Here is a 26079-nt window from a genome sequence, read left to right on the forward strand (position 1 = left end):
TAATAAAGTAGGTATGTTATTAATCCTAACAATTGTATACTTTGCATCTATTATTAACTTGTTGGCATAATTATGTAAAGTAGGTTAATTCAATCCTTAACAAATTAATTAAAACAGATAAATGTGTGAATAGTTATGAACATTTTAATAGTTTATTTGATTATTTTGTCTTTGTTGATTTACATAAGATTTGGTAGTTCAATCAACTAAACATATAATATTTAGAACAACGAAGATAAAACATTCAATCCCATTATGACCAAATTATTGTATTAATTACGAAACTAATATTCCATTCTACTAAGAATTATTTGTTAAATCGATTTTCTTAATAATTAAATTAAATAATCGGTTAATCCGATCAATCAAGAGATATGTGGGGGGAGCGCCTGTACACCCGCTCTCCGCCCCGCCCGCGCCCCTCTCGCGGCGTGTGCCACCGTGCGAGCGAGCAGTCGAGTCTCAGTAGTATGCAGTTGCGTTAACCTCATTCAATTACTTATTCCTCTGGAAAAACCTGGTGTGTACAAAGTTGAGTGCAGTTGTGGTAGTTCGCACATTGGGCAGACCAAACGCACTGTTGCCTGCAGAATTAAAGAACACATCGCTGCGGTCAAGAACAATGACGCTCGCAAGTCAGCTATTGCCCCGCGTCTCCTTGAGTCGGGTACAATAATCACTGGATCGAGTTGCATAGTCCCAAGGTCATTTCGACACCACTATATACCAAGATTGGTAAGAGAAGCCATTGAAATTCACAAATACAAAAATTTCAATAGTGAAGATCGGGTTTTAAACTGTCAAATGTGTGGAATCCTGTGATTTGTTTGTCTAAAAATAACCAGTGAAATCCGAATCAAACTCGCGTAGTGACACTGTGAGTGTAGTGTACTTTAAAAATGTTTAAATGAATAAATAACATCTTATTATAATATTTTTTTGTTTTATTCATTTACCCCCTTTTCATAAAACTTTACGGGCCTGATTTAGTTTAATTATGTTTTATCCCTTTCTTTGTTGTTATATTTTATTAACTACTTATTCGTTTAAATTTGATAAATTTCCTTTGTGCTAGTTTTTATACGCGCCGTGCTGAATAAATGCTGGTCCTCGTACTCGTATTATACTAATCAGCATTATTCAGCACGGCGCGTATAAAAACTAGAGATCTGAAAGAAATGTAATAGCATGTATTAGTAAATGAGACAAAGTAAGTCATAGTACAATTGAACAAGAATGGTATTGTACTAAACAAGCTTCATAGTTGAAATAATTAAACAATTAAGATTCAAATTGAACAATATCTTAGTTCAGGCTAATAAAATGCATAAGTCGGTGTAATCATGTTCTTAGTTGATCTTATTTGGGTCAAATAGTTAATACAGTAATTCTTCATGTTAACATTGATTTACATCTTAGTTGAAATGATTAAACAATTAAGATTCGAATTGACCAATATCTTAGTTCAGGCTAATAAGGTGCATAAGTCGGTGTAATCATGTTCTTAGTTGAACTTATTTGGGTCAAATAGTTAATACAGTAATTCTTCATGTTAACATTGATTTACATCTTAGTTAAACTTACTTGTTTGTTTTAGTTGGTACAGTTACGTATCATGATAATAATTATCAAGCCCTTAGTTGATCTTACTAGGATCAATTAGTTAGTATAATTATTTTTCATGTAAATATTGAACAAGATCTTAATTGGTTCAGTTACATAACAATAGTAATAGCAATCAGAATTACCTTGTTTGATGTGTCTAAGTTCTTGTTAGGCTCGTATGGAATCAAGATGCTTGATTACGACTATCAAGATATTGATAGGGCCAACCAAATTTTTTTTAGAGTGTACTGCTTCGGAGCCCAGAGTCAGAGATGGTTGTAAATAATCAGTTTTGTGGAGATTTAGTATCATACGTATATACACAAAAAGTTAAGTACTTATACTAGTGTCCTATACTTAGTGTCCAAATAACAATGTAGCTTTTTTTGTTTGTTAAAGATAAACTGCATAATCACGTGTCTTAACACGAGACCTGACTGCAGTATTATTTTGTTGATTAACCTGGCTAAATCGGGGAGGTAATATCTAAAAGAAAAACTTGTTTACAAGTTTGTGTGACAAAATCACTATCAAAGCCTGTCATTGGTTTAGTTTATGTTAAACTACCTACATCGAGAATGGATACCTACATATTAAAAGTTGAATATTTTCTAACTAATGTAGGTTATGTTTATATTTCTCGCCTTACTTAAGCGTTTTATTTTATTGTGATTTTGTTATTTGACATGTGTTATTTTAACACCAAAAATATTGAAATTGAAAACCACAGAGCGTGACATTTCACTTTATTGAAAGCAATTAATATCTATTTTTTCTACGATTAGATAATTTCGACTTTAGCAGCTCGATTGTCCTTCCCGTCGATCTATTTCAATGGGAATAGATATAAATGTACTTACCTACATGTTTTGAACCGTATATTCAAGTGTTTTAATAAAAGTTAAACCTCACCCACCGCACCATGTCTCTGGGGTCAAAAGATAGTGGAGTACAGTTTTATTGGACCGTAAAAATAGGTGCCTACCAGATAAAGTATGATAAGAACATGTATAATGAAAAATAGTAGGTAACGAATAATGACTCCTTATCTGCTGACTTATGGTAAAAATACACCTCAAGTTTACTTATACTTATTGAATTCAACCCGTCCCACTGCTGGGCACAGGCCTCCTCTCGCGCGCGAGATAGAGTCTGTTCGGAAAGAGAAGAGTCGTGGAATCTATTGGGCCCCATACATTCCACGACTTTTCTCTTTCCGCACAGACTATAGTCCCCACGCTAGTACAAGTAAAAAAACAATGAAAGTACGATATTTATGGGTATTTATTTAAATATAAGAATTTATTAAAAAATATGGTATTTTGCATTGTTTGACATTTAGGTACATCATGCGTGTAATTTATTCATGGCAATTGTTTGTTGTGGATTTATGGTTAATTATTTACAGCGTTTAAAAACAGCTAGTCATTGATAGTTTAAGCCTCGTTTATTGTGATGATCTCATCGAAATCTTCAAATTGACTGTTATCAGTGATTGATTAGATTAAAGTACGTTTAAAAAAAGAAAACACCAGAAATACCAAGAACCTTATCTCTATATCGGCATTGTTGAATTTGTATATTGTATTTATCTTAAATCTAAGATGTATATATTCATGCTCAAAATAAAATGCTGTTTCTTTAGTTACCCTGTTTTTTTTTGTTTATTTACCTTAGTTTCTTCGGTCTGTCTAGTTAACTTTATTAGCTAAGCTAACCGTAACCTTATTAAGCTTAACCTTTAATTCTAGACACTGCCCCGACTTGAATATAACAAAGTGAAGAGTGTCATTATAAACTTCATATTTTCATAGAAATTTGTCATTTCTGTTGACATGAGCACACTTTGTCATTGCATATGCCATGCAGTGCTTGGTGCGACTCCACCACAAATCAAATCGACCGATTTGATCAGAAATTAATTTGGAGTCAATTTCCAATATAATCACCAATTTTAGATTTATGGTGATTATAGAGCCCTCTAACTTGAAAAAATGCCCCATAAAGAAAATACTGGCGTCACAAATTGGTATTCTTGCGTCCGCACTCCATTTTATCGGTCATAATCGGCGATTGAATTCGGCGAGCCGAATTGGTGTTTGCGTCCGCACGGCCTGATTCGATCGGACAATTTAATCAGATTGGCGAAAAATTGACTCGTCTGGACACGCCTTTACACGAATATTACACGCTATTTAGTATTTATGCTTACACGTGTTGGAAAATGCCTATTCACGTATAAGGCATAAAAGGAGATTACGTAAATAATTGAGGTTTTATTGCATTCACTCTCGTGCTTACGTCAATGCAGCAACAATCGATTTTTATCCGCGCTCCAACAATGCAACGTTTACGGAAATATGTAGAGTTAGAATAAAAATAATTCATAGACACCAACAATGGATAAAGACCGCATTATCATTCATAACAATTCAATCCTAAATAAGGCGACTGTAATAGTAGATTGTTAACCAAGGGATGAAATGATGCCTTTCACCCGAGTTAAACACTCTACTTTTCATTTCGAATACGAAAAACATAAAATGCAGGTGTTTTTTAAAAAACATGAGAAAGTAGACATGTTTATAGTAAATCTTGAGGGTACTTTCAATTAACAATTTAGGCAAAAGTATCGTTATTTATGGAATGGGGAGATAAATATCAGAATAGAAATTGTATAACAATAAATAAATATAAATAGATATGTGATAAAAAGCGCTGGTGGCCTAGCGGTAAGAGCGTGCGACTTTCAATCCGGAGGTCGCGGGTTCAGACCCCGGCTCGTACCAATGAGTTTTTCGGAACTTATGTACGAAATATTATTTGATACTTACCAGTCGCTTTTCGGTGAAGGAAAACATCGTGAGGAAACCGGACTAATACCAATAAGGCCTAGTTTTCCCTCTGGGTTGGAAGGTCAGATGGCAGTCGCTTTCGTAAAAACTAGTGCCTACGTCAAATCACGGGATTAGTTGTCAAGCGGACCCCAGGCTTCCATGGGCCGTGGCAAAATGCCGGGATAACGGGAGGAAGAAGATATGAAATGAAATGAAATGAAATGAAAATCTTTATTTCAGGCAACTAATGGCCCATACATAAATACCTTAAAACTAGCATACATATTATATAAAAATATATTTTATAACTAAACTTTAAAAAACTAAACACTACATATCACATTATGGCTGCGATGCATTACGCAACCCCGCAGTGTCAGGGAGCCGGCCGCGGAACCGCCGAAACTTGACACCCTTCGGCCAAAACTCCTCCTTGGTGAAGGTCGCTAGATGGTCAGTCGGAACGCTCACCACAAACGAATTAAAATTCGCATTGTGTCGAGATTCCAACTTGGCGACCCTCAGGATGAATCCGGTCTTCGTTTTCACATACTTTACGATGTCATCGACCTTCGTAAGGTAATGTAGACGGGACACATACAGCAGCGTCGACGGTGTTGCAGGACGCAGCAAATGGTTCGGTCCAGTCGGTGCGGTACCACACTGATTCTGACGAGCCGGTTTTCTCTTCTCCACCTTCTTGAAACCGTCCTCGTCACATCGCGACTCCCTTAGAGTCGGCTGTGATTGGTCCTTGTGAACAGGATCACGAAGGCTCTGCACCCCTTTCTTCGGCCGCTGCTTAGACTTGGACACAGCAGCTTGGATATGTATATTAAAATGTATAGTCGATTAAGATATCAGCTAAGACAGCGCGTGGCCCGAGAGGCGCGGCGCGGGTCGTTGCCAATGTGAATGGACTTTGGACTGCGTGTAGGAAAAGTATACGCAGTACGCACCTATATCAACAAATGTATAGTACATATTATACCTTCTCACACTGCCAAGAGACATATGAATCTTCAACTTCTCACCTTGCCAATATACTAGTACTAGGTACATACGAAGATTTTGTCAATGAGAATTCACTAGCTTAATTTGTCATCCATAGTTTCTGGGGTTGAAAATGGTAGCCGAAGAGTTTTAAAATCAAAACATACCTACTGAGCCATGCTAGAAGTGAAAGGGGCCATCAGGCTGCTCACCTGAATGAACGGTCAATGATATCAAAATACGTTGTACTGGGCGGGTAGGAGTAGCCATCAGCACAAGTACCAACACTGGTGTTCTGAATGATACCCGCACTTAATAAGGGGCACGACAGTCATACATGCTGATGGAGAAGAGTCCAAGACATCAAATTATATGATGAGAAGATGATTTTGAACTAACCCATACCATAATCAAAAACATTTCACTTTCAGGTTCATCGACTGATGAGACGTTGCTACAAACACTTTCCAAAATTAGAAGACAGGACCAAATTGCAGCAGAAATAATTGCAAACATTGGCTAAATTGGACACGGTCGTTTAGTAAGGCCTTTTATGATGTTGTTAAATATACTGAACCAATTGGAATTAAAACGCTTGGCAGTCCAATAAACGGTTTATTTATATGAGACCAGTAGAGAGTTATCTAAATATAGACGATGATCTCATTCGACAATCACCACAGCGGACCGGCCGTGGTAAAGAAACTGTGAGTTGCAATAAGAGCAAGACAAATGACAGTCAATCGTAATTTCTCTAATGGATCTTGGTTGTAATAATTAGTACCTATATCTGAACCCCTTAAACATAATTACGATGGCACCGGCTTATGGTATGTAAGTATAGATACTGACATAAGTGTGTAACAAAAGTAAATAATACAATAAAATTATATCATAGAATCCTAATAAACTAGTGGCTCTGTGAGCTGTAGACCTCGCGAGCAGAGTTTAAAACTGAATAAATGTATGGTTCCGTTGTTTTGAAGAATTTAGAGAATCTAATTTTACCATAAAAACTTAACTATCAATTGCTTACAAAATTCGGGAATTGGTTTAGAAATGCGACCTGTAGAGTAGAACATATGGACACACGAAACAATTTTTGGCTAACAGGCCAATTCAAACTTACACTGATATCAGAAAGACATCTAACTGATGTCATTTAGTTATCGTGCATTTCACTCGTTCTTGTCCGTACATGTATTGGCGCAAGCGAGACGCACGATGACTACTAAATAACATGATAAAAATATCATCCCGATGTCAGTGTACGGTCGATGCCCCTTAAGTATACACGTCGCCATACTATAATTGTATAGAAAAGTGGATAGAGTTAGACCAAGAAAAGTCTGCAGAGATTTTGACAGCACACGCAGTGCCAATGTTATTTGTGCCAGTGTCAAAATCTCTGCAGACTTTTCTTGGTCTAACTCTACCTATGTTAGGAAACCAACATTACCTTTGAATTAACCTGTACGGTTACCATCAGTTTGTCACTGACATAAACGCCGTCGAGAACGTAATTTACTTTCTATACATCCCGTTTGCACTAATATGCGAGTGCGAGCGAGATGTATAGAAAGTAAATTACGTTCTCGACGGCGTATATGTCAGTGACAAACTGATGGTAACCGTACTGTAAACTGCTTCGTGCGCGAGCGTGGCCCATAATTTCCGAAAATCATTTTTTCTTCGAGGCAATTACTCCGTTCTCATATTTTGCGTTGCCCATAATTTCCCGAAATCATTCATTCTCGGTAGCAATTACTCCGTTCCCATATTTTCCCAATGGTTTTCTTCCGCAATCGCCTATTTTTAATATTTTTAAATTAATCTTTTCCTTATAGTTTTCGTTCTTTTAAATATCTAGGATAATATTTTCTTGTTACTGTATGTTAATAGTGTAGTAATTATATTTGTTACTTGTAGGTATTTCACATACAACAAATATCAAAAACACTAAAATTAAAACATAATCTAAAAAACTACAAGTAAAAAACCAAACGCTGTCAGCCAATAACTCTAACCATACCTATCTCTGGGAGCAGATTCGTTTTTAGGGTCATCAAAAAAAAAATAACCCTAACCTACCTATCTCTGGGAGCAGTTTCGTTTTTAGGGTCATCAAAAAAAAATAACCCCAACCTACCTATCTCTGGGAGCAGTTTCGTTTATACGGTCATCAAAAAAAATAACCCTAACCTACCTATTTGAAAAAAACCTGGTTATTTTTACCACTAGCATTAAAAAAAAGAGAAAATATGGAGATAGAGAATATTTTGTTAATGAAAAAAAAACCTACTGGTTATTTTAACTACTACTGGGATTAAAAAGAAAAGGGAATAAATTGAGAAAAGGAAAATTTAGTTTATGAAAAAATGTACACGAAAAATTAAATAAAGCGAAGAAATTCCACTGGGAAAAAATGAGAACGGAGTAATTGCCTCGAAGAAAAAATGATTTGCGGAAATTATGGGCCATTTTAGCGAGGCGATCCAAATTAAAAGGTTCAAAGTCTAACTAACATTATTGTCTAACTAACATTATTGTTAGTTAGACTTTGAGCCCGGGAAAGCGCAACGTACGAGCAACCTACAGCTAGTTCTAGCCCTAGGCAATGTTAACCCCTGCGATTTATGGATGGTGACCGCCCATGCTATAAACGTAAGTGGAAATTGACTCCTGGAACAGCCATGCCCTTGAACTAAAACCGCAAAAAAATGTTCAAACAAAAACTCAAACGAATACGCTTACCTCGCGCTTCGCGCTCGCTTGATCAATCAGCAATACGATGTTTAAGTGCAAAAAATAAATAAAAAAAATTGCATTTATTGGGGATCGAACCGGGTACCTATTCCCATATGCTTGCTTGTAATAAGCGTCTTTCCAACTGCGCTATGATAGCATTTAGATGAGCTGACGAAATTTGGTTACTTATTCTCGAGTAAGAATTTAAATATCTAATCTAAAGAGAATAAAGTGTATAGGGGACGTGCATGAACTATAGGGGGCAGCACAGGAGCCGTCAGATCTTTGGCGCGAAGCGTAGATGTGTAGTTTATGATTCCGATGTAGCCCACGAGATGGCAGAACCTACTATGTACAAGGAAACGTACCTACAAGAACGGTAGATGGTAGCACTTGCTTTGGCAATGTACATGTGCACATATGTTTCCGATTCAGGCCACAAGATGGCAGGCCCTCCAACGCGCACGGTCCCTATAGTGGGCGTGCGTGAACTATAGGGGGTAGCATAGGAGCCGTCAGATTTTTGGCGTGAGGCGTAAATGTGACGTTTATGCTTCCGATGTAGCCCACAAGATGACAGAACCTACTATGCATAAGGAAACGTACCTACAAGAACGGTAGATGGTAGAACTTGTTTTGGCAATGTACATGTTTCCGATTCAGGCCACAAGATGGCAGACCCTCCAACGCGCACGGTCCCTATATGTAGTAGAGGGTTATTGTCATACTAAATTTTGTAGTCACAGTAAATTTACTGCCATCTTTCGATACAGGATTAAAATGAAAATGAAAAAAAAATATCAATAAATGTATATATGTATGGATAAATGATTTTTTTTATTTTTAGAACGCCATTTGATTTTGACCCATGTTCTTTTACTGATATGAGTAAAAATTGTTAAATATAAAATGGTGTCGCCATCTAGACGAGCATAGGCCAAAGGTATGGCGCCGTATATTCAAGAATCAAATTTTCTTTAAAGCGCAAAAAGCCATCATCTGTTGCAAAAAATAAACGAATGCGCTTAGCCCGCGCTTGATAAATAAAAAATACGATTTTTTTCATTTTTTCAAAATAAAAAAATAAAATAAAAAACAACAATTGATACGAAATTTAAGTATAAAAAAATACAAAAAGTTATGTAGCAGCATACAATTACTGGGGATGGAACCAGGGACCTCCCTATGCAAACAAAAAAGCGAACGTTTGCAAAATGCGCCATGATAGTTCTTACTAAAGCTGACGAAATTTAGCTACTCATTCTCAAGTAAAAACTAAATATCTAAATACCGCCGAAACCAGTGATACAAATTTTCTGAATTTTTGGCCTATTAATCTATAAACATATATCAAAAAGAAAAAACTCTTATGATATCGATACGACTATTTGTTTAGGCGACAGGTATCACGACTCCGCCATTTTTAAAAATTTCCAAAAACCGGATTGACAAAAAATATTATTTAGTCATAGAATCTGGTCACAAAATTTCATGAGAATCGGTTAAGAATTGCGACCTGTAGAGGAGAACATCCGGAAATACAAAACTAAATATCTAAATACCGCCTAAACCAGCGATAATTTTTTTCTGCATTTTTTGCTATTAACTCTGTAAACATGACTCAAAAAGAAAAAACTCTTATGATATCGATACGACTATTTGTTTAGGCGCCAGGTATCACGACTCCGCCATTTTTAAAAATTTCCAAAAACCGGATTGACAAAAAATTTTTATTTAGTCATAAAATTCGGTCACAAAATTTCACGAGAATCGGTTAAGAATTGCGACCTGTAGAGGAGAACATCCGGACATACGAAAGCAAAATGCCCGAGTCAAAACGTAGACCTTCGCTTCGCTTCGGTCAACTAGGCGCTACCGCTACTTGAACTGCTTGTAAACAAGGTAAAGTAAGGTATAGATACTGTCATGTGACTCATGTGTAACCAAAGAAAATCATTCATAGTTAAAATTATATCATATAATGTGTACAAACTAGGCGCTACTTTGTACTTCTAGTAAACATAATGTAAGTAGAGGATTAACGTTTGTAGCTATTCAAACAAAAGACCAAGGCGAAGACGCATAGACAAGACGTAATTATAAGCCACTGACGTCTGATCTGATGCACGCTCAGAAATCGTGATCTGGAAGCAATGTATTGACATGAAATCGGTACAGGGTCAAAACATTTCCTTAGAAGTGACCCTTTATACAGATAACACACCCGCCGCTGTATCCGCTAAGATAACTGAGATTAACGTCATCTATTTTATTAGACACGTTATTAAGTATTGTAATAACAAATTAACAACGTCAAGTTAAAAACAATAATTTTTAAGTTCTCCGTTTGACCTATTTTATTGATCTTGACTTTGCAACTATCTTTTCTTATTAAAAAAACTCAATTCATCCAAAGAGCTTTTAAAGCAATTTGGTAATAGGTACAGTAATACCAATAATTACTAAACAGGTAAGGCTACCTTAATTATAAAATTTTCTGTAGTATCCAAGTAAATAGGTACCTACACAAGTTACTTAATTATTTATTTCTAAATGATACGTAGGTAATATGATTATAACTGTTGCAAATAAGTAGCGTTATAATTGAATATGTAATTAAACTAATAAAATTGTCAGCAGTTAGTAGGTAACCAATATGCCCATCAATTTCAATATTGTCTTTATGTGAACTATTACATAATTATCTCTAATTTATATTGCGATTTGGACATGTCTTTTAATTGAAAAACGCTTTTTAAAAATCAAAAACTATTACTTATGAAAGCAGAAGAATATAAATGATCGTATTAGATTCATAATTGTTACATATTTGCCGTAACTTATTTTTAAAATGTGTTTTTCAATTAAAAGACACATTAAGATTGTTTACCTTATTTCTAATGCTAAAAAAAAACGAACTATAAGTTTCATAATGTTAAAGTAGGTAGGTACAGTAAATTCTCAATTCTTTATACTTAATGTTTTTCGGATTTATTTTCATTTACATCTGTTGTTGCCTATATAGGTAAACCTGCATATCATGGCATAAAGACACCTGCATAGAAATTCGACTTATGTCTACATGTCATAATAATGATAACTTTGCTTTTATTAAACATAATACGATAATCAAAGTGCCAACAACCGCAGATAAATTAACAGGGGGCAATACGATAAGAATGAAAAACACATGCCGAAAACAAGTTCTAGCTAATCGGTTTTTTTATCATATTTATATAACAATGACAATAAAATTGTCAAATAGGCCACCCCGAAGATAATTTGTCCTATTCTTCTACATACAACCTAGAAAATGAGAAAATAGACCTTATTAACCATAAAGCACGCCTACCCCAAAATAGAACCCCATATCTCAGATTCCTAACAAAGATACACAATTAATTATACCGTGTATGTACCAACACCAACCAAGCTCCTAACTTCCAACACCTAGCAGAATCAGATTATAATCCGAATATTGTCTCCACAACGAGCTGTTTTTTAACACAATACAGTTAGATAAATATCTCTCTCCATGTTGATCGTTAAACATTATCAAGATTTTCAATTGCAAATCATCATCATCACTCTACCCTTGTCGGCTTGTCAAGATTCACGATAAACTTATTTTTAATTAGGCAATGTAGAATAACAATGTTTGGTTTGTTTGCTGGTGGCAAGTAGCAACGGAGGCGTGGCACTACGTCACAATGGCGCGATGCCCCCGCGCAGGCTTGTTTTTCGTTAATTTGTATCCGAATACCAATTATTTGGAGTCTCGAAGCTTTCAACGTACGTAACTTGACTTTCTACTTTTTATAAGAAACTGCAAATTAAGTAAACTGCGTTTCAACTTTTGGAAATAACAGAACTTTCCAGTAATTTTAATATTAGTAGTCTGTGGCGTTGTGTTGTATGTACCTAAGTAATAAGATAAAATAAAATATACTTTATGTTCCCGTGTGTTATTTAGTACAGCATAGCAAATAAGTAAATAAGTAAGTAAGTACTTGAGAAACTGTAACCAAGCGAAGCAGGAAAATAGTTCGGTATGTGACACACCCACCGGTTAAACACATTAAATAGTCGTTACGTCACTTGCGGTTACGGTATTGTTAACAATTTGTAAGTTTCCACTGATAATTGATAAAACTAATGAAGTTGTTAACATTATTAGTCTTCCAATTTCATTATAGACTCTTAATAAAGGAATTCTATTAACAAATATAAGCTTTGAATAAATTATTAAAGACGTCAGTATAAGAGAGGCAAACGGGAATGGGTTGAATATGCATGATCATTCGAGATAAGTGTGAGGTCAAGATTGATGTAACGATGTTTTTACATTTCGTCACGCCCGAGCCAATGGACACTCAGTTTACCTAGTCATGTCGGAAAGTGTCATTACTATAATAGGATTATTTTATAGCATTTTGGTAGGTAATACCTATTAATAAACAGGCGTTTCTGGCTTTGTCTTCGACATTTTCGTTGTTAACTATGTCCTAAATAGTTTGTTTTGGCTCAAATTCAAGGCCGCTGAAGACCTACAATGATACTTGTTACAATACAGTGTCAATGTAACGACATTGTGTCCAATTGTAGTAAGGAGCGGTTATTAAAACAAAGCCAACAATACCGTTGAATTATTTTGGTACTCGCTGATCAATTAGCGACCAAGAAGACAAGGCAATTGACCATTGAGGGTTATGACGTCAAACGTTGATGTAGGTATATCGTTGGATTTATCTTAAGGTTAATTATTTAATTAACATTCGATCGAACATTAGTAATGTTCCACGAGTGTAGAAATAGAACGTAGGTAAACAGTAAACATCGAATTGCACAACAATCTATTATCGAATTTGTGCTAACTGAACGTTATCAAAATGTCCACTAATGCTTTTGCATTAAAATGTACAAACACTAAATACCATTAGCCTAATCTGATGTCACGTTTACGCCTCGTGCGTAACTGAAAGTACCTGGCTGAAATATAGGACTTGCAAATTTTCCCACACCACGATGAGACGGTGGCATCAGTTGGCTTTCTGCCATCGCAAAGAATCTGGGTAACTGGCAATACTATCGATGCGACATCAGGGCACTCTTGGATCGCTTGATCAGACTGAGTAAGTTAGCCTTAACGGCGCTGCCAAAATAAACGCGCCAATTGTATCAAGGCAAAATATCAGAAGCAAAAAGTAATTCCGGTACGGATATTTATTTCTTGATAGATTTGGTTCCTTGTGGGTTATTTTAGGAGGTGCACTATGAAACATATTATGAAACTAAATTTCCATATCCGAACATGGGAAATGTTGTATTGGTTAGATGCCAGGGAACGTAGCAATAACGCGGAATCTATTTGCAGTTGGACTTTGGTCGCGGCAGCTGCGGAAATCGCTTGTCCCTAATTGACGGTGCCGTGGAAATGGAGAGTCCATGGTTCAAGTCGGATAGATGAGAAAATTAAAGGACGTCGTAATTTAAGTTATAACTCATATGACTTCTTAAATATCGTAGTAAATACGTAGTTTTCAAATATGATGTATGAAGTAAGTTATTTAGTCGTCGTCGAGGACAGATATCAAGGAAGTAGTAGCTGTACGGAAGAGAGCGGTGCAGTGTGTATGTATTTAAAATTTGAAATTTTTAAATTCAAAAAGTTTGCGCCAAAGATGTACCATTTTTTTCAGAAATCAGTGAAATTGTTACCGCTATTTTGCCGTGTCCAACACAAATCCACAATTTGTCAGATCGATTGGATTGTCAGGGGGGGGGGGGGGGACTGCTGCAATGTTTTTTTTTTCAGAAATTAAGTGGGTATGCTTTGAAAAAGTGCAATCCTAAATAAGGTAAAAGTACTGGTGCTCGACGCGGTCCCAGTACCTACATGTCATCTTGAAACGTAAGTCATTGTCAATAGAGGTGACAGCAGGGTGTCATCTATTCGGCATTAGCATGTCGAGCACTAGCACGTTTACCTTACTTTATAAGTAGATTGGCAAACCAAACAATTAGCAAGTGATTCTCATTTCCAAATACCTACCTATCATAACACAACGAATAAAAACTCTTAAAGTACCCAACGAGACACCGGTCTCTGTTTGTGTACCGACACAAGCATGTAAATAACACCTTTTCCTTCACCTACATTTCATGTAAACCATTTCGTGATCATCAAATTACAAACCAAAGCTGAACTGAATTAGAACTGAAATCGAGGTGCCTTAACGCATTCACTGCTAGGGGGCCTTTTATTGATATGTTCGAAGTTAAGGTCATTGTTGAAACCGCGTTCACTTTTGATGAAAGAAACAATTGTTAAAGTAGACTGACCTGTGGCAGTGGCCAACTGAAATCGAGGTGCCTTAAGGCTGCCTTATATTGATGTGTTCGAAGTCAAAGTCATTGTTGAAACCGCGTTCACTTTTGATGAAAGAAACAATTGTTAAAGTCGACTGACCTGTGGCAGTGGCCAACTGAAATCGAGGTGCCTTAAGCCTGCCTTATATTGATGTGTTCGAAGTTAAAGTCATTGTTGAAACCGCGTTCACTTTGGATGAAAGAAACAATTGTTAAAGTAGACTGACCTGTGGCAGTGGCCAAGGCTCCGAGAGCTTTCTCCTTGTCCTCCAGCATGGTGTGGGCGGTGCTCGCTCCGGGTGCCATAACTATTCTTCTCAATGAGGGTCTCCTAGTCAATGCAACGATGTGCTTAGCGCGGTGCTGCTGCTGCGGTCTACGTCGACGCGTGCGTACTCTGTGAAGGCCTCCTGGCGACTGTCCGCCGACTCCGCCACTTATCACTGAGCGACCCTTATCAGCTCCACGGCAATGATTGCCGGCCAACCAAACGATCGCTGAATAGATTTTGTAGTATATAAGGAACAGAAACGTAGACCAATCGCCTCGGAATCGGATGCTCAGTAGCGCCATCGATTGCGATCTGGAACAATATTTTGACAGGCATTAGTGACGTAAGCGTTTGTTTTGTAAACAATGAATGCGTTAGCTACTTGTAATTAAATGTGTCGCATTGCATTCAAACTAAATAAACAAATGCAGTTGTACAAGCATGCATCACTACTAAAATAGCGTAGTCATTGTAATTGTATGTTTTCCTTAAAACTTCAAATTCAAGTTGCAATAAGTATTTTACTCTTCAATTTCAATTCAATATTGCAAAGATGAACTTACAACATTGCAAGATGGGTACCCTCTTAACTGGCTATAGTAGATTGTTAACCAAGGGATGAAATGATGCCTTTCACCCGAGTTAAACACTCTACATTACATTTCAAATATGAGGAAAGTAAAATGCATGTCTTTATTAAAAACATGACTAACTATACATTTTTATAGTATTTTTTGAGGGTACTTTCAATTAATTATTTAGGCAAAAGTATCGTTATTTATGGAATGCATGGGGAGTCAAATATCAGAATGGAAATCGTACCTATAACAAATCCATTTATACCCAAATTTCAATTGCTTATCATAAAAAAAAAAATAAGATCGTACTAGGAACCTAAAATGCTCTAGTGCAGAAACGTATCATTTTCTGCACACCTTTTAGAACAACTTTCAGAGCATGAGAAATGAAAATTTTAATCTAGGACAAAGCGTTTCTGAGATATACGTTACTTAATGAATAATGATGTACAACGACTTTAGGGATAGGATAACAGACAATATTTTCAAACCGAAACGTCGAGACAGGAGTATTTTTTTTTTACTTTAATTTGAGATGCTAACCAATTGAAAGGCTTTCAGCTATCGGTGCAGTAACAGCTAGTAGTTTCTAGAGTTTAACTAAATATTGTTCGATTATTACAGCCTAACCTTTTGTTTTGCTGCCTTAGCGTATTTCTTACGCAATATCCGCAGCATGAGGTTATATTACTTACCTGCCTAGATACTTATAACTACCCTAGGTAATTTATTACCTATTATTTGTATATTTAGTGTAAACATAGAAATTGCATTTAGTTACTAATTTATTATTCGTCATCACAATGTTAAACTCTGCTTTACAATCTGCGCATATGCCTGTGTATTTCTGGGGGCACGGTAGTGCCTCCGCCAAGATAAAACAAAGGACACTGCCAGCACTGCCTAGCCAACCTTTTCTCGAAGTTGTCATCGTTAAATATGCCGGCTACAAATTGTTTTATGTAACTTAGTGACGCATTCTCTTGTAATACTCTAAGGAAAACGTTGAACTGTAGATTCTTCCACCTAGTAGTTGGCAACATACCAAGGTACTGACGGTAAGTACTGTCTACTGTCTGCATCACCAGAAAATTACGTCATCAACTTATCATTCACTAACATGATGATATCTCAGAGAATAAGGGCATGCATTTGAATAAAGAAAAATATACAGTTTCATACGTAGCTAATAAAGTTGTATTGCGTTGTATGTATCATTATGCTTCTGATGAATGAAACCTATCTTTTTAAGTAGTTCCACGCTTTCTTAATTTTGGAATAAATATGTTTGCAAAGTTTTGTCATATCTGAGTAATTCTAAATATCAGTGTAAATAGTCCAACTTCTACCTATAATACTTATTTAGCCCTGATTTAGCCTTCTTGTCTTATTTATTATACTTTTTTTTTTATAATTTACTTATCATCATCAGAACTTAGATGAAAATATTCAGATCATTACATTGTTTTTACCTTTAATTCCGACGTTTCAGCTGAGTTGTTATATCGCGATAGACCCGTTTGTGTAATTAAATATGTGTACAAAACGCGAGAGTTTAAGTGTTATATTCAGATCATTATTCAATAATTAGTATGGAAGCATATACTTACCCATTTTCAAAAATTAAAATATATGTTGAGTTTACTAAAGTATTTGAACAAATTAAATTTTCTCAAACATGCAATGAAATATTGATGTTATGTTCCTTATAATAGGCTGCGAAGTATGACGTTTCAGGTACGGCTAGGACAAAAGGTCGTTAATGGAATTTCATACACATCTTGCAGGCCTAGGCCGACAAAGTCCTCTTTTTTAATTTTCATTTCACAGATATTTGTGACACAGCATCGTGGCATTCATCCATTAAAAAAAACTAGAGGCAGTATTTGCTTTATGGTTCGCAATGACACTGCCACTACGCCTATAAAAAAAAACAAAAAACAATGTTTGCTATAATTTGCAGGTTTATTTGTATAAAATCAACATGAACTTAATAAATAATACATTCTATAATTTTAAATTATAAATTTAACTACACAAATAAAAACATTTAAAATATTTCATCTAAACGTTAGCGGTAAAAAGGTCTACTCAAACACGCGTAGTTATATTTTTTTAATCGTATAAGGTAAAGTTGAAAAATATTCATTCTGTTTTATTGGATTTATGGTGCGTTGTTGATTTTTTGACTTTAATATGAGTTCCGACGAAATAATGAAATTAGTATTAATTGTAATCGTAGGTGTTGGAATTGGCAGCGTAAGCAGAATTGATTTTAATAACTTGCTGCCTCTGCCGCCAAGTCAAAGACGAAGTATGTATATGGTTATGGTTGCTTATGGCAATTTTATTATTTGAGAAACTAAGAAAAATGGCTTACAGTTTATTAGAAACAGTTTTGTGGCATATTTTAAATGAATGTAACTACAAATTCGTCAACACTGTGGAAATTATACTTATTTACTCCATGCATAAAGCAACGATGTATGTGAAACATGATATCAACATGAAAGACTATGTAAACTTATGTGACGAAGACGACAGTCAGACGGATACAAGGCGAAAAAATCAAAGATACATAAAAATATACTGGTAGTAAAAATACACGACTCGTGTAAAACATACGCGTGATAATGATATAGGTACGTGTTGGTTATATTTTGGGTGTAGTTTACTTTTAGTTTTTTCTATAAATAAAACTTGGGTTTCGTGGATTTTTTATTTTATTTATTTCATTGCATGTTTGAGAAAAGCACTATACATACCTCGGCGGGAAATGGGGTTGCCCGCGCTCATACCTATCCGGGCCTCGCTTCGCTCGGCCGTCTATATGTCTTCGGCCGGCAACCCCTTTCGTCCCGGCCTCTGTAGTAATGTACTATATTTCAGAGAAATATTTTAATTTGTCACTTTTTCTTAGTATATGACATTTATTTCAGTTCATATGTTGAGTTTGTTTCAGAGATTTTTCTCTTGAGTCTGTATGTGTTAACCCGGTTTAAAATCAACCCATATTGTATTGCATGTTTCTATTGAGGTCATACGTTTATCCCACATGCATCAGCGTAAGAAGTTTTCCTAGAAACATTTTCCGCCACGATTCCGGGAATGGAAATCTAGCATTAGATGTGTGTGGCGTAAAACACCGCGGCTCTATTGTTAGTGTTAGTGCGCGACGAGTTATATTTACCACTAGGTAGGACAGACTGGAGGACAAATAAACGTTTGAAACCAAAAAAAATATACATAGGTATATTAAAATTATAAAATTAAGTCTGACTGAACTGAACAATCTGAAACCAGTTTTTTATCTCTTTGTGGAGGAAGCAGTCTCAGCAACAAAGTATAAAACATTTTACATAATAAATCTTAATAAATAATATAAGATGAGTAAGTTAATTAATTAGTCAATTAATCATTAATTTAACAAATTCTTATCCGTATATTGTATATTATTTATAAATATAATGTAATTAAACTGTATTGAGAGAATGTAGTAAGGTAAACGTACTGGTGCTCGACGCGGTCCCAGTACACGTCATCTTGACACTTAACACTTTCGCAACCGGGCAAAAAACGGCGCACTACCCCAGAAACCGGTCGTCTATATCTGCGTACAAAACAACCCGCTGGGCGGGTTGTCCGGCATCTAAGCAAACATTACGAGTGCCTACCAGGCGGGTTCTCGGTAGTCAAAGTGTTAAGTCATTGTCAATAGCATGTCGAGCACTAGTCCGTTTACCTTAGTAATGGCCTGAATAATTTTATAAGTAATTGATTCACGACGTCAATCGTAGTTTTGGCGTCACGGAGGAAAACCGACGATGCGGTGCCTATACATAGCATAACAAATGTTTTATTCTGAATGTAATCAAACGGTAATTTTAATGTTGTTTACCGTTACCTGTTTTTTATTTCGAAAACATTAAAATGTTACACTTAGCATATATAGTGTAAGTCTTAGTATATATTTATGCGAACGTAGGTAGGTATCCAGGTAAGGTACCTACTCCAGGCAGATAGGGCCAATATACAACTTGAGAGATAAAGACAGAGAAAGAGATATTTATTTGCATAAATTATATCTATGGCATAAATACCAGGGGCTAAATTCGACATGTACAACTGTCAGATTTCGCGTCAATTGAAATTCAACTGTTGAAGTTCATTTGAAGTTCATCAAGTGCGGAAGTTCATTTGGTACAACCAATAATTTAACAAAAAACAACTTTGTTTTATTACTACTTTAAGGTTTATAATGGTTTGGTTGTCACCTAACTGTTGATTGTTAATGTCAAATTCTGAAAAGTAATGATTCGATTCAACAGAAGTTCAACATGCGACGTCAAAAGTGGCATGTCGAATAAGGCCCCAGGTATTTTAGATACCTCGACCCGAGAAAGGGTGTAGCAAAATAGGAAGTTCACAATATCACACAATTTTAAATACATTATATGTAAATAGATACAGGTATGCCATTAGACTTTTAAAAATATACATATGTATTAAAGTAAACTTCAAGCAGTCCGAAGGACATCAGGTTATTTAAGTAAATTAATTAACTTTTAAGTGTAACGGGCTTTAAATGGGATATCAATTAGGTCCGGTAAATACAATTACACAGACATGTTGATGAAACCGGCCCTTGGTATGTTTATTTTTACGAGTCCTATCCCGGCTTACTTCTTATCTGAAAGTTTTAAATTTATCGGCCTGGTGCCATTGTAAAGTTATTCTCGATACTCAGATAACCCTCTACCCATAATATTTCCACTCTTCCAGAGCTTTCTACAAATTATGTATTAACTCAAGGTGGCCATGTAACGAGCTGCTCACAGCCAGTTAAAACCAGTTTGAAGGCAACTTAAAATATTTGCTTCACAAAGTTTTGCAACTGTGGAACTTGAGGAGTTAGATAAGCGTGAAACCGACTGGTAATTAGATAGGTATGGTATGTAGACATCGTTATTATGATGTCTTAGTCATATGAAAACTGCATTACTGTTACTGTATTAAATGGTGGCACTCGTGTCGTGTTTCATTCATACTATTCATAGATAAGATAAACTCTCTCTCTATTCTTTCCAAAATTTAAGCATTTTAGAGTGCCATGAGCTGTTGGAGTAGTCTTGGTCTATGCCGAGATAGGGCTTAATGAATAATCTGAAGCCCTCTCGAGTACCGTAACGACGGAAAGCCACGTATCCCTGATACCTTAGTGTTGTCAAAGCAGTCACGCCAGTGACACAGATATTTCAAGGGCACTGCAAGTTACCAGAATCATAAATAATATTTAAAGAAAAATAAGTATCTAGACATAATTAATTCCATGCTTATGTAGTCAGCTCTGCTGCTGTGAATACTTAGGTAGCTTTAGATGGTTGCCAATCAACAACTAGGGATTCTATTATACATATACAGGGTGGAAAGATAAGTCGGGCCCTGGAGGGAAACTACCTTAAATCCTTAAGGTGGCTCATTTTACTTAAAGGAGACATTCCTTTATTTTTAAAAAGAAACAAAACTGCATTCATAGTATTTTTCTTTTTTCTTCAATTTGGCATATCTAAAAAAAATTGAGTACTAAATATTAGATTTTATAGCTATTTTGTACGACAGACGAGTGTAAGTTAACTGTATCGACCAGGGATGTAACGGATGTGGTTTTATCGGAACCGAAAACGGAAACAGATGTTTTCAATTTAGTTTAACGGAACCGAAAACGGAAACGGAACCGAAAACGGAAACAGAACCGAAAACGGAACCGGAACCAGAAGCGGAGCCTGAGTGATAGGTGGACGAGATGTTAAGGGTAGGTCTATTAAAAACAAAAATTCCAAATATTAATCAGCATTTATTATGCAGTAAAAAAACTTTGACCTTCTAGGTGTTATAATATAAGCAAAAAATTTTTACCTAAGAAGTAACTTGATTTCGGCATCATTGTTCGTTTTTTTTACACACTAACATTCACCACACACACTACACACAGTCAGTACACAACAGAACACATACGATTTTAATTTTAATAACACGAATAAAACAAAGTATACAAACAAACAACAAATTAGCGTAGCACGTGGCAATCGGGGCGATGAGCGAATGACTGGTATGAACCTGTTTGTTTTTGATGTACGCCGCCGCCGCGCGAAGCATTGACATCCGTTATAACTTCCGTTTCAAACATAACGGAAACGGAACAGAAACGGATGTGTAATACCAAACGGAAGTTCCGCCTTAACGGAAACGGAACCGGAGCTCCGTAACATCCCTGGTATCGACTAGTAGAATAAAATTGCGAGTTTTTATTTTTCTGAAATTTTAGTCGGTTCGAGTCCCGCGCGAGGCAAGCGAGATTTAGAAAATCTGTGAATGCAGTTTTGTTTCCTTAAAAAAATAATGGAATGTCTCCTTTAAGTAAAATGAGCCAGCTTAAGGATTTAAGGTAGTTTCCCTCCAGGGCCCGACTTATCTTTCCACCCTGTATACATGACTAATAGTACATTACTACAGAGGCTGGGAAGTAAGGGGTTGCCGGCCGAATGCATATAGACGGCCGAGCGAAGCGAGGCCCGGATAGTTATGAGGCCGACAACCCCTTTTCACGCCGAGGTATGTATAGTGCTTTTCTTAAACATGCAATGAAATAATAATAAAAATTGATGATGATGATGATTGTTTCATGTCCTAATGTGATAGGTTATTCAGTGCGTGGGGTTCATAAGGGGAACGAAAATTTTATTATTTTTCGCTACGACGCACGGTTTAAGAGCATTATAAAGTATTTTTAGTTTTTTTTTTATCTTTTTTTTTTGTTTTTTTTTAAATAGGTATTAATTAGGGGTTTCTTACAGAATAAAGAACATTTTATTATTTTTGCGCTACGACGCATGGTTTAGGAGATACAGACCTATAAATTTTTTTTTTGCTTTTTTTTTCTTTTTTTTCCTTTTTTTTTTTTTTTTTTTTTTTTTTATGAAATAGGAGGCAAACGAGCAGACGGATCACCTGATGGTAAGCGATTACCGCCGCCCATGGACACCCGCAACACCAGAAGGGTTGCAAGCCTTTTTTGTTGTTTTTGTAAATGTTATTAAAGGGTTTCCTAAAGGGGAACGAAAATTTGATTATTTTTGCGCTACGACGTACGGTTTAGGAGATACAGCATTATAAAGTTTTTTTTTTCTTTTTTTTTTCTTTTTTGTGTTTTTTTTTAATATTAATTAAGGGTTTCTTACAGACGAACGAATATTTTATTATTTTCGCGCTGCGACGCACGGTTTAGGAGATACAGCCCTATAAAGATTAAAAAAAAAAGAAATCGTACCATAAACCATAAACTGCCTATAGTTTTTTTTTAAAGCGGTGCGATAGTGTGTTATTACTTTAATGGCTGAATGCCACGATGGTGTGTCACACATATCTGTGAAATGGAAATTAAAAAAAAAATTACTTCCCGGCCTAGGCCTTAAATTTTGTATGAAATTCCTTTACAGTTCTCTGGAGTTGCTCCGCCCTAAACGTGATACTTCGAAGCCTGATATAACGCCCGGAGTGACGACATTTTCATTGCATGTTTGAGAAAAGGTATTTATTCAGCATTACGTACCTACCCGTACATTGTAATATGTGAAGGCACCAAGCACCGAGTGAAGCAGAGCATAAAGTATATAGCAAGGACGACGAGTTCAGAATATGAAAATTTTCTTTGTTCATACTTGTTTCAAGTAATAAATGAATGCCAAGACTGCAGTCATAATCAGTCTCTTTTTGTATAAAAGAGAATATTATGCGTGATGAGTTGATGACCCATTGCTTTATTGCTGATTGCTGATGCAGTTGGGTAGTCTTGCATTCATGACAATGTTAAAGTATCTGTATCTTTTAGTTCATTGTAGAATTTTCTGTATAGCTGTATATTTCCAGAGCCAACTTTTCAACTCTTAATAATACGTATACCTACTTACATACGCAATTCTGGATAGGTAAGTACCTAAGCCACATTGTTATTGTAATTTTAAAAGAGTGATTATGTTGGTATCGGTGTTTATGTAGTGTAATGGTGGATGGTTAATTAAATTTATGTATGTACTTTCACTAATCAGGTACAAAAAGTTCTTTCATATTATCGTTGCTCCACGTGTTTGAATTATTAATAAGCCTTACTGACGTAAGTTTTGCTGATTAATTCTAGTTAACTGAAATCATCGCATCGCAGCAGCGCATCAAAGGAAGGAAACTTAAATGTAGGATGGATGGATGGATGATGAGGGGTGGGAGGTTGGGAGTAACGGCGGTGGGAGAGTGTTTTATTAGAAATAGAAGAACTAGTTGAGTTAAGAACTCTACGAGTACATATAATTTCATAAACAAACCACTTGCTAATGTTATAAAAAAAATATTTTTGCATGTGGCAATGGCAAAGATAGCGAAATGTAAAACGCATATGTATTATATTATGACTTCTAATTTGTGTTTTACTGTTCCAGATAGCTAAGCATAATATGAAAACGCTAATTACTTCTAATCACAATATTGTACAGGCCAAATTTAAAGTCGAAATAATTATAGGTAACATCCTTAACTTTCGGGAACAAAAGAAATATATTTTTGTTAGCAAAAAAGCGGTATAATAGCCACATGCAACATGCAGTCGCAAGCCATGTTAAGCAAAAAAATCTCAGTTCTATTCTTTCTTACCTGGCCTCAAAAACTAAATTCTTCCTTCGCAGTAGTGGTCGGAAGATGTATGTCGAATGAAATGCACCAAATCGTGGCGCATAGCAGTGCGCCCGTGTATGGCAATAAACGTTTCAATACACATTCGAGACAAGTCCCAATGAACGTCCAAAGTCAAGTTCTTAACCAAAATTCTCCCCCAACATCTCACAGGGGATACAACACAAAAATTATACAGTTTTGCAGTCCTATACGCCGCAGATTGCGAGATCACCGTCAATTCACTGATTTATACTGTTCTTACTTGACGCCGGAGCGTATTTTACGCATTGTAATTACTAGGATAGCACGATGTGGTTAGATATGGAGTATTTTTGTCAACGTGTTATTGTTTACGCGATGCGTCCGGCGCGGATTCGTCTCGCACTGTACAGCGGTGTGGCGAGGCCGAGGCAACGAAAGCGAGATAACGAAATGGGACGGCGGGGACCGACTGGTCGCGTTGACATCGATTCTACTTCGGGCGCGCTCGGTTGGTCGCTGGTGGGAGCTCGGAACTTCGGGACTTGGCGCGTTGTTTTAAATGTTAATAAATTTATATGGTTATTATGGTTCAATTCAAGACTTCCCGAAATGTAGGCCGTAAAATTGGATGGCCTATGAAGTCATTCATAATATTATTATGTCCATGCAGTTTTTCAGTTCGCTGCTTCGCTGTACATATAGGTAACTGATATTCTGATATAACTTGCTTAGAGCTTTATTTTCCTTACTAGGTACTTCGGCCGCTGCTGACTACATAAAAGGGATTTTTTATAATTATAGTCAGCGGCAAAACACCTTGAATCGCATTGTAACATAAACACATAAATTAAATGTCAAAATTAATTTGTGTAGGTATTAGCACTTAATTAAGTAGACAATTAGTTCAGGGGATAGTTAATTGAGAAACCATTTTAAAGAATTAATAAAGTCCTCATACTCCTCATCTCAAATAAATGATAGAGACATAAACTTAAAGTAGGTTTGTAGTAGATGGTGTTTAGCGATAAGGCCGCCTGTTGTTTACCTCTGTTTCATGTATTATCTGGGTTCCTTTGTTTTATTTTGAATTTAGTTCACAGTATTTAATTGAAACAATTTAAAAAATCCCAATTTCCTTGGGTAAATCATCTAAAAGGACTTACATATTTTGATATTTAATTATTTAAGTAATTTAGAATTTTAAACATCCCTGCGTTATGGATGATTGTGCGTATTGCTACTAAATTTCATTTAGGCGTTAATACTAAATTTAAATACTACTATCTCAAGTTTCACTTGTCCTGTTGTCTGTAATCAAATCTTGCAAGTTAAATTTGACCCACTTCCCGGTTTCCAATGAAGCTGAAAATTTGCATAGGTAGGTACATATGTATATATGTCGGGTGACAATGCAATATTAAGGTAACATCAATAAGCTGATCTGATGATGGAGACAGGAGGTGGCCATAGGAACTCTGTGATAAAACAAACGCAACCTAATTGTGTTTGGGGTTTTTAGACTTTTTAGAATTGACTCGATCAAGTTGCTTGTGGAAGGAAAAGTACAGTCAGCGATAACAAACTTATCTACCGCGGATGGGAGTATCGATCGAGACAAACCTTACTGGTTTACCGATACTTTTGTAATTAAGTTTAGATATTGTGTTGTAATTACCTGAATAAATAAATAAATAACTTGTACCAACATTGAAATTTCAGCCAAAAACTTATTATACACTTTTATTTAGCTTCACCGCGTATATTTGTATATGTACCTAAGGTAAACGTACTAGTGCTCGACATGCTAATGCCCAATAGATGACACCTTGCTGTCAGTGTCACCTCTATTGACAATGACTTAAGTTTCAAGATGACATGTACTGGGACCGCGTTGAGCACCAGTACGTTTACCTTATATGTGTATGTGCTTCAAAATCTTTAAATCTTGTAACTTAAATTTGAACCACTTCCCATC

The 26079-nt window shown here is 36.0% G+C and overlaps 1 protein-coding gene across 1 annotated transcript in view; it reads right to left on the bottom strand.

Annotated features, from left to right (window-relative positions):
* LOC134797533 (6-phosphofructo-2-kinase/fructose-2,6-bisphosphatase-like) overlaps positions 1-24566 on the bottom strand; it is a 33412-nt gene extending 8846 nt beyond the window's left edge. The window contains exons 1-2 of the mRNA XM_063769808.1: positions 24102-24566; positions 14780-15135 (exon numbers count right to left, since the gene is read on the bottom strand). Coding sequence (XP_063625878.1) covers positions 14780-15125 — 346 coding nt within the window. The 5' untranslated portion in view covers positions 15126-15135; positions 24102-24566. The remainder of the gene's footprint in view (positions 1-14779; positions 15136-24101) is intronic.
* Positions 24567-26079: the final 1513 nt, after the last annotated feature.

The sequence above is a fragment of the Cydia splendana genome, chromosome 15 (genome assembly GCF_910591565.1).
Source record: "Cydia splendana chromosome 15, ilCydSple1.2, whole genome shotgun sequence".
NCBI classification, from domain to species: domain Eukaryota; kingdom Metazoa; phylum Arthropoda; class Insecta; order Lepidoptera; family Tortricidae; genus Cydia; species Cydia splendana.